The 10,680-nt window shown below is 43.6% G+C and overlaps 1 protein-coding gene across 17 annotated transcripts in view; it reads right to left on the minus strand.

Moving 5' to 3' along the window:
* Positions 1 to 4,123, minus strand: part of C2CD5 (C2 calcium dependent domain containing 5) — a 134,842-nt gene extending 130,719 nt beyond the window's left edge. For 5 of the 17 annotated variants that reach the window (XM_073318106.1, XM_073318114.1, XM_073318132.1 and 2 more), the window contains exon 1: positions 3,625 to 4,014. In XM_073318106.1, coding sequence (XP_073174207.1) covers positions 3,625 to 3,885 — 261 coding nt within the window. In that variant the 5' untranslated portion in view covers positions 3,886 to 4,014. Of the gene's footprint in view, positions 1 to 3,624; positions 4,016 to 4,045 lie in introns of those variants that run through there. The other 12 variants (XM_073318141.1, XM_073318218.1, XM_073318181.1 and 9 more) reach the window with 6 other exon arrangements.
* Positions 4,124 to 10,680: the final 6,557 nt, after the last annotated feature.

Here is a 10,680-nt window from a genome sequence, read left to right on the forward strand (position 1 = left end):
GGGAGGAGGCAGTGGGGTAAGAAGAGGGGGTGGGGGAAATTTGGGATGTGCGGAGCTGAGGCAGTAAGAGAAAGAGGCAACTTTCCCCAACTCCAGAGCTGCGGCTGCCAGTGAGAGACGGCCCTCCTTCCCAGCCTCAGCTCTGTAGCCTGCTGTGGCGGGGGAGAGACCCCACTCTCTCCTTCACAGCCCTAGCTCAGGGGCTGCTGCGGCGGGGGAGAAAGGGCACATCCATCACATTAGAAAGATAAGACTACGGATATTAAAATATGAGTTGTGTGCTTTTATTTGTAGAACAAAAAAAGTTTATTATTAAGGGTTTTTTTTATATAGAGCTTTTATCCAAAGCGCTTTACAATAGTTAGCTAACGGTACAAACGACATTTGGAAAGATCATTAAGTGGTCCACCGGGACCCTCAGAGATTTTCAAGTGGTCCGCAAAAAAAAAGTTTGAGAACCACTACCCTAGTTTACATGACTCTCATTTGACACCTCCCTGTCTATTCAATAGGCCACTGCTAAAATCATCTTCCTCTTCCACTACTCTGTTGTCACTCACAATTCAGTCCTTCAATGGTTTTGCAATGCTGTCTACATCTAATTCAAACTGCTCATCTTCACCATGAAAACTCTAAACAGCTCTTTCTATATCTCTGTGTGAAACATTTGTATGAAAACCAAAAAAAGTGTAGCATATTGCTATTACATTTTCTATATGGCAACTCAAAACAAATTTCGTTTAGTAGTTTAGTACAGTAGATTATAGATAGTACAGTAAATAAATGCAGTATTGCAACATTGGGTTTTGTTCCCACAATCAGCTCTGTAGAGACAAACCCATATGCCTATCAATGGGGCTTCACCAGGCCTGTGGTGCGGGGTTGTGGGGGGTGTACAAGCTCATCTGCTGAAGAAAACATGGCAAACAGCCACAGATAAAAGTCTTTACAAGCTCTGATTGCAAAATCTAAGTAATTTTTAAAGTGAGCACAAAGAATAGCAATGGCTCCAAGTTTTTCGCTTTATTAATTCAAATCCCCAGAGAAATTAAAAGCAAAAGACTACCATCAACTGTACACTGGCATCACAAAACCAAGCACTAAAGCATAACATTATTAAAAAGAAAACTAAAGGCTTTCAGCACCGTTAATAAGTTGGCTAAGTTCAATATATGTAGTATTTTTTATTCCTGCCTTCCTAGTTGAAAACGAAGTTCAATGAAATTATTGTTACTGGGGAATATAATAAAAAATATAAGCCTCTCCACTAAGTGAAACAGAAACCACAACAACTTTGTTAAAGGAACACTAATGTAAATTTGTCCCAATATTTGGCAAAAACAGGCTTGTATAAAACCTACAATAATGTTTCACAAACTGTTTTTTTAAACTCCAATAGAATAGTTGTTTATAAATTAATCACACTCATGCAGTGTTTGAAACCCAAACATTGCAGCACTAAGAACTAAAAAGTGAAACTGACAAACTATAAAAGTGAAGACAATGTCACCCATCTCAAAGAGTTAAACAATGTAATTGAACAAGTACATAAAGACCATTGTGATAAAGTAAACAAGATTTTATTTTTTTTCCTTCAGTATTAATTTAAAGCCCTTATTCAACAGGATACTAAAGCAAGTGCCTAACTTTAAGCACCTTTTAAGCACCATATTTAATCAGGACTTACGGCCCAAAGATTGTAAAGAGATCCATGAAGATAAACTTCTAAGTCAATGGAGCTCACTTCTGGCACCAGGGTCGTCCCATCTAGATCTTATTCTGAGATCAGGCCTCAATTCCATTAGGTGTTCATGTACTAGCCATGATTTTTATGTTGAAAGTGTCTTTTTAGGCTTTGAAATGTCTGGATTCTGAGTTTTAGGCTTTTGGCATTTAATTATAAAAAATTATTTATCTCAGAAATGTTTAATCATACGAGAGAAGAATCATGTTATTCATACTAAAGAAATTTTTCATTGTTGGAGCATGAAACTAATTTTCCTTGTCTTTATAGGTATCATTTTTCACAAAAAGTAAATACTCGTCACTTACAAAAGAACAATTAAAAAGTGTACAGTTGAAGTTAAGTGTTCTCTTATTTTTTCCCCTCACTAAAAATGAAATTACTTTATATTTCCAAATATATTTCCAGCATTAAAATGCAGTTCTACTCTGAAGTGCCTCTGTAGAATTGGCATGTTCTTACTCCATTAATCTGCTCTGTATGCATATTTGGAGTGACAATGGGTTAAAACATGTTTTTACCACTCCTTTCTCTTGTGTGCATGGTAGAACCAAAATAGGTATTGGATAGTGAATCGGATTCAGTTCTGGCTTATGTATCAACAGAATTGTTCATTAAGTTCCAATCCAGAATCTTTATGATGGAATTGCATAAGTAAGGCTGCAAGTCTGTCACGGAGCTCGCAGAAGTCATGGATTCCGTGACTTTCAGCAACCTTCTTGACTTCCACAGCTGTAGCGGCCAGTGTGGCTGACCCCAGAACCAGCCACTCAGGCGGTCCCAGGAGCGACTCTGGGACCAGCCACTTGGTCAAGCAGCATTCCCAGGGGTGGCCAAGCAGCATTCCCAGGGGCGGCCCTGGAGACAGATGGAACAGCAGCAATCCGGGGCAGCCTGAGCAGGGGCTGGTGGGCGGCCCAGGGGGCAGCCACAGACTGTTGGAGAGCGGTTCCCGAGGGATTTGGAGGAGCGGGCAGCTGGAGACAGTCAGCCCCCGCCACCAGAGCAGGGGCCAGCCATCGGTTCCCGGGGCCCCCCCAGAGCAGTGGCAACCTAGGAGCAGCTAAAATTTAGTCAGGCAAATTTATAGTACAAGTCATAGACAGGTCACAAGCCATGAATTTTTGTTTATTGCCCGTGACCTGTCAAGGACTTTTACTAAAAATACCCACAACTAAATCTTAGAGTTGACAAGGCTGACAGTTATAAGAACAAATCCTCTTACTAACCTAGAAACTGCTGAGAAGACAAGTGGCCTAGAACCCTACAAACCCATTTTTACAGCCTCTGTTCAGATCAGTACCACATTAAAGCCAAAATATTAGGCAGAGATGCCAGTCCATTTCCTCTGGTCCAAGGCCATCCTGAATTTATCAGCCACATCCTACAAGCCGAACTTGCACATTTTTTAAACAGGCAACAAAAAACTTTCAGGACTCACAAAATCATCACATCTTTTGGTGACACGGGGATATCACATCACAACATCCATGTGGGGTGATACACAGACTGCATGACAACAAAACACTATGGCCCACTGGGGCACCAACAGACTGAGCTGGAGCATCACCAGTTGGTGACACACTAAGGCAGCACTGCTGCCACCAGGGTGACACAGCGATGGGCTGGGCGGGGGCTGCAACAGCCACGCTTTAGCAGGGGGGTGCCCCATCCTCAGCGAGGAACACCGAGGTGTGACCATGCTGGGGGGCAGCATGGGGGCAGGCGAAGCCGGCAGCAGGTGCTTGGAGACCTCCAGCTGCACAGGCCACGCGGGAGCACCTGGCAGCTCGGCCCAGGCGCGTGGGCTCGGGGTGGGAGGCACGAGGCACAACCCCAGAGATCAACAGCAACCCGCCGCCCCTGCCCTTCCCCCACACCTCCACGAAGGCATCAGTCAGGTCACTGGCCCGGTCCATTACTGGCAAATGGCGTCCGGCCACGATCTTGACCTTCAGCTTCCCCGGCATCTTCCTGCCCCAGCTACAAGGAGAAAACAACAACAGCAGCGTGTTTGTGTCCCAAGGTACGATAAGGGTGCGCATGCGCGAAGCTGAGCAACGGTCCTCACTCCCCTCCACTCGGAGAGCACATGCGCAATAGCCCTTGAAGTGGGGGGACAGTCGCAGTCCCACGCGCATGCGCTAACATTCTATGCAGCCCAATTGGGAGGAAAAGTCGTCTTCCCGGCGCATGCGCCGGCGGTGCTGGGTGATACTAAAAGAGAACCTGCTAATCGTGCACAACGGTTATCGAAGGTTACTTCTTCGCACCGTTGTGTCATGCGGAGGCACTGCTCACCTTCGCCTCCTCCGGGCGTGCTCTACAGAAAGGAATAGCAGGAGGACCGCTCCTCCTCTAAACCAAAATGGCGGCCGCCCTGCGTAGGGACTTATTTAGCCCTGGCTAGAAGACGACGGTGTCGAGTACCGAATCGTCGATAGGCCATGAGCCAGGCTCGGGTAGAAAGGCAATGTGCCTGAACGCCGCATCATCGATTCAACATCGCAGGGCTCTCAGCCTCCCGGCCACTGGCGCGAGCCGGCGCGGAGGGTGGGCTGCGGCAAGGCAAAGTGAAGGGTGGGGCGGGTCCGGAGGGACGTTTCAGTATCTGCTCCCCAGGGCCCCCGCTTGTGCACTCTTCCCAGAGCACCTAGACAGGGAGCGAGGGGCTCCAGCTGCTGGTGTCCCTAAGCCCGCCCCCTCCCCACGGCTCATGACACAGGTAGTAAAAGAGCCTCGCTGCCCACGAGGCCCACAAAGTGCCAGGCCGTGAGAGGTATCTCTGCTCACGGGTGCCACAGAAGTAAACGCCAGAAGATCCAGTCAGTTTTTATCCAGCTGTGATGTTCCCGTGGTGGTATCGGGACCAGTGATCTGCTAGGTCACGCCAATCCTTGAGTCTGGGAGCCAGCCTTACCCTGCTCTTGCTGTGAGAACCCCCCCCACTCCTGGGCTGTTCACGCACAGCCTCTGGCATGTAAGCTGCTCCCAGCTACACGGGTGGGCACTTTTGGTCAGCTGCTGCTTGGATTATGCAAGCAAATGACACTAGCCAGTATCTCCGGTCCCAGACACAATCCCAGGAACCTCTGTCTTGCAATGTCCAGTTACGCCAGCTGGACGCTGCTAGCTTATGTGAGTTTATCAATTTAACAAAGAAATTGATATGTACCAGGCTTATTATCCCAAGGGGAGTCTCTGACACGATTCAAATCAAACTCACTGCTTCAGGTAGAATAAACACATATATTAACTACAAAAGATAGATTTTAAGTGATTATAAGTCAAAGCACAACAAGTCAGATTTGGTCAAATGAAATAAAAGCAAAACACATTCTAAGCTGATCTTAACACTTTCAGTGTCCTTACAAATGTAGATGCTTCTCACAGGCTGGCTGGTTGCCCATCAGCCGGCCTCTCCCCTTTGATCAGCACTTCAGTCGCTTGGTGGTGGTGTCTGTAGATGGAGGTGGAAGAGAGAGACAGTATGGCAAACATCTCTCCCTTTTATCGTGTTCTTTCTTCCCCGTTGGCTTTGCCCCACCCCCTTCACGGTCAGCTGAGCATTACCACAGTCCCAAACTGACCAAGGGAAGGGGGGTGACTCACTGGAGAGTCCAACAGATCCTTTGTTGCTGCCTAGGCCAGTGTCCTTTATTCCTGTGCGGCTGGGCTGGGTTTGTCCCATACATGCCCTGATGAGGTGTGAACTGCCCCTCTGTTCCTGGACAGTTTTGCCTGGGCTTGTTTTAAACCATGAGGACACATTTCCAGCCTCATAACTATATACATGAAATTACAACCTATAACATTACTATAACATTACTACTATATAACAACAATGCTCAGTGCATCATGAGCCTTCCGAAGACACCCAACATGACAAACTTTGCATTGGATACCACACAATCATAAGGATGAACATGGGGGTACAGGGTGTTCCCCTGAGGTACATAATGTCACACACTCCTCCCAGATTCTATGGTGGCATCAGTGGAGAACAATGAAGCTGCTCCTACTTCACCAAAAAAATCCAGAGTATGATGCATGCGGGTGTAGGAGCACAGCAGCAAACACGTCTTGCACCGAGGCTTGAGTTTTCTGGTGGAGTAGGGGCAGCACATGTGCACTCTATTTAGAGGGAACATCTAGAGGCTTGGCTTGGGGCAAAAAAAATGCTGAGGGCCAGCAGGGTCTAGGAACAGCATATGTGTCTGAGGTGCTTTTAAGCAGGGAGGCATCTGGTTCTGTAGTTTGCCGTGGAATTAGAGCAACCTCATGTCTCTCTTTAGCTGGTAGATTCTTTGGGTTTGGGGTTAACAAAAAAAGTATGAGTCAGCTGCCAAAAACATGTTTTTGGGGTGCTGTTACACTGGTTTGCAATGGGGTTTGGACTTTGTGTACTAAGAACTGCTGTATCTTATTCCAGATATAAGTTAAAGGAATGTAGTTAAAATTGGCAAGCTCCATTAGAGTCCAGGTACCAGATGTCAAACGTGAATATTTTTCTAAAACATATTCTCTAGGAATTGCTTTTTTACACTGGAGGTAAACTAGATGATCACAATGGTCCCTTATCACCTTGAAATCTATAAATGTATATGGTTTTCCTGTTCTTGGACCAGGTACATCAGAGTCCATATTTCAATGAAGTAGGAGCAGCTATACTTGTTTTCTATTTAGATTGTACAGTTTGGGGCAAAAAATATTGCAAAGTTCCAAATGCTGGACTGTGTGTTTTGTGATGTTCCTAGAATCACAGGACTGGAAGGGACCTCAAGAGGTCTTCTAGTCCAGCCACTGGACTAAGTATTATCTAGACCATCCCTGTCAGGTGTTTGTCTAACCTGTTCTTAAAAATCTCCAATGACAGAGCTCTCCTGGATTCATTGGGGTTCAAGGTTTAGGTGAGGGGTTATTTCTGTACAATAAGAGCAGCTATACTTGATCTCTATTTTGATGGAATTTATAAAGAGAAACTAAATATGGTGTTATAGGCAGAGTGGCTGTGACCAGAGGGGACATCCTGCAACTGTCTGGGATGAGGCAGGATGAATTGAGTCTGGTCTATAATGATATAGAATGGGCTGGACTTAGTCCAGTACCCCATCCCATTCCACCGAGGCTGAGTCTGGATCTTTAAGGAACAGTGGTAGGAAAGAGCCATGGATATAGGCATGGAAGCATGGCTGTACATTGAAGCACTTGCATCTTAATCTGCCCACTAATAGCACTAGAGTTGACAGCAGAGAAAGTATGACCACAGCACATTCTCTGTTGCCCTTGGGCAGTTTACAGATACAGGCTTTTTTGACCATTAATAATTATGATCCAGTATAGAACCAGAACTCCACCCTCATCTTCCTTGCCCAATAGCCACCTTCAATACAGTCAACCATGCTGTGCTTTTTGAAATTCTGTTTTCCCTTGTGTTCTCTGAGAACACTACCCTTGCCACCATGGATGTCATCTCCCTATATACAAATGTCCCTCACAATGATAGCATTGCTGCCTGCCTCAAATTGCTACTAGACAATGGACAACAGTCAGATATCCACCTCAAACACACCACTAAACTCGTGCCTTTCATCCTCACCTATAACAACTTTACATTTAACAATAAGCACTGTATGCAGACCAGGCGAACAGCCATGGTACTGGGATGGCCCACCAATATGCCAACCTCTTCATGAGCCACCTTGAGGAAGAATTTCTGGAAAAGTTCACCACAAAACCAATGATATCTGATGAAAGTATGATTGATGTATTTCCTATGGACAGATGGCCAAAACTCCCTTAGATTTCCACCACAACTTCAACCACCACCGCCCATTCATCAGACTCTGAAGAACACTCCCCCACCAGCATCAACTTCCTGGACAAAACAATCAGCTTTGGCATCTTTATGGACAACTATATTACAAGAAGCCCATAGATCACCACACGTACCTCCACAAATGCAGTAACCATCCCAGACACACCAAGAAATTTGTTATCTACAGCCCAGGCATTCAGATACCACAGTACATGCTCCGAGGAGAAAGTCCATGATATGCACCTTTACACACTTAAAACCGCCTTTACTAAACACAGATGCTCTACCAGAGAAGTAGATTGCACCATGGAATGGGCCACCCAAATTCCCTGAGAGAACCTGCTTTAGTGTAGGGAGAGAGAAATCTCCAACCTAATACCCCTAGTTGTTGCCTACCATCCCACACTAATACCCATATAGGGTATCATTAAACAATTACAACCTATACTCAATGGGGACCACATTCTGAAAGAAATCTTTCCCAAACCCCCTCTTCCAGCCTTTAAACAACCTTGCCAAGCCTATCATCATAAGCAAGCCCTCTACAGATCAGGACAACTTATAGTGGCACCAGACTCCGCCAAAGCAGCAGATGCAAAACCTCAAGACATATGTCCACTGCTATGATGATCAGTATTCTCCACAACACATCTTTCAAGATCCATGGGTCCTAGAAGTTGCCATCACAACATGTGGTGTACCTCATCCAGTGCACTAAATGCCCTAATCACTACTATATGGGCAAAACAAGATAATCAGTATACTGTCAAATGACTTCACATAGAAAAATGATAAAGACAAACACCATATCACCTGCGCGTGGACATTTTTGCACAAAACAATCACTCCATATTGGACCTCTCAGTCCTCATCCTCAAAGGAAACCTGCACAACACCTTAATAAGATGAGCCCGATAACTTTGCTAGACATTAAAAATCACAGACTTTGAAGACACTGGTTTTATGACTCGTTACAACAATCTAACCCCCTAACTTTCCTTTGTCCTATGATGGCAGAGGTATTAACTGCCCACTTCACCTTGAATGACTCTTACAGTTAACGCCTTATGCTAAACAATCTGTTCCACATTGAAAAAAGAAACGGAGGACTTGATGCACCCGATGAAGTGAGCTGTAGCTCATGAAAGCTTATGCTCAAATAAATTTGTTTGTCTCTAAGGTGCCACAAGTCCTTCTTTTTTTTTTGCGGATACAGACTAACACGGCTGCTACTCTGAAACCTGTTCCACCTTGTGAGACTGAGTACCTTTTCCAGACATGAAGAAGAGCTCTGTGTAAGCTCAAAAGCTTGTCTCTTTCACCAACAGAAGTTGGTCCAATACAAGATATTACCTCACCCACCTTGTCGTTCTAAAATTTATTGAGGTTTTTAATCTCATGATTTTTGAACGTTTAGGATTGGCAGTACTGTATGTCTATGGATTTTTTTAAAAAAAGTTATTTATGGGATGCTCCAGATTTCTTAAACAGAACCAAAAGCAATGTAGATCAATAAATAACAGAGCCAGAAATGGGAATTGTTTCTTTTTGTATAAAATTTTCTCTCTCATTTTCAAAATTCAGAGTTTCTTATATCACATAATGCAGTCTTAAATGTACAGAACACTTTTTATCCCAAAAAGATCCCAAAGCACTTTATATATATTGTTGTAAAATACCACTGCTGTGCAACTATGTGGGAAGTGTAAATGCCAGCCTGGGTAGACATACATGTTCTAGCTCCACTCAAGCTACCATGCTAAATATAGTATGGTGTTGGCAGCTTGGGCTAGTCACCTGACTACATCCCCAGGTGGTTGGATGGAATTGCACTTGAGCAGCTAGCATGAGCCACTACCTATGCTGCCACAGCTATGCTGCTATTTTTAGTGCACTAGCTCTGCTTCAGCTAGCGTGTATATGTCTGTGTGTGCTGGAATTTACACCTCCCAGCTGCTGTATAGACATACCCACTGTCTCTGAAGTGTCCGAGGTCACACAGTGAAGAAATGGCAGAGCTAGGAATAGAATCCACATCCCCGAATCCCTAGTCTGGTGTTTCATGCTGCCTAGGCATAGTAACTCTCCTGCATCATCAATTTAAGAATTCTTGTAAACCCTTAAACTCAATCACTGACCATCAGGATATGCTAAACCAAGAAGTTAAGTCATACATACTTATTGTCACAGCATGTATATTTTCTGTATAATTATATGACACAGTTGATTTTTATAATTACTGCCCTTATGCAACATATGACCTATGGTATTTAAAAGAATCAATAAGGTTTGTGGAAATTAAATAGTTTTATAAAAATTATGCTAAAATACCCTAAAATTTAATTTAAAAATTCTGCAGAAAGATATTATTTTTCTATCATCTAGAATTTACTTGAAAGTTATATCCCTGCAAAAAAAATTCTACAGGAAAGCTTAACATTTCTATAGGAAGGCTGATCTCTACTAAATGATAAGACATTTCCCTACGGACTATTGGCCCTGTTGTCAATTCCCTGTCTATTTTGTTTTGTGTTTCTTTCAATAAACGACCAATTCATATTTGGGCAAGCAATTTCTAAACCATTAACCAAACAAGCTCTCAGTGATTTTTATTAGTTTTTTTATAGATCAGGAAATAGCTGGAGAAAGTACCACCCAAAGGAATTAGTTTGCACCATAAGGGTATGTCTTGCCAAACAAAACAAAAAATGTGTTTCAATCATGTTGGCTCCCTTGAGTTAAAATGCCCTCTTAATTCTCTTTAAAATACAAACTGAAGTGTTTTGAAGCTTTATTAACGGGTCATGTTGTAGCCAAGGTTACCCCCAGTCTATAACATGGCTTCAAATGTGTAAAGCTGCATCTGAATAAGTGGTAAGAGGGCTTTTCAGTCATGTCACCTTAAGCTAACAGAAGTGATAAACATTCTTTTCACTCATCAAGAAAAGACCTAAGACTTTCAAAGCAGATATCTTGCCAATATTTGTCTAAAATAAGTTTTTACTCATGGAGGAATTCTGTGCCAAAAAAATTAAAATTCTGCACATAATATTTTAAAATTCTGCATATTTTATTTGTCAAAATAACACAATCACACCAGTTTCAATTATTTTGGTAA

Source organism: Lepidochelys kempii, chromosome 1, assembly GCF_965140265.1.
Source record: "Lepidochelys kempii isolate rLepKem1 chromosome 1, rLepKem1.hap2, whole genome shotgun sequence".
NCBI classification, from domain to species: Eukaryota; Metazoa; Chordata; order Testudines; family Cheloniidae; genus Lepidochelys; species Lepidochelys kempii.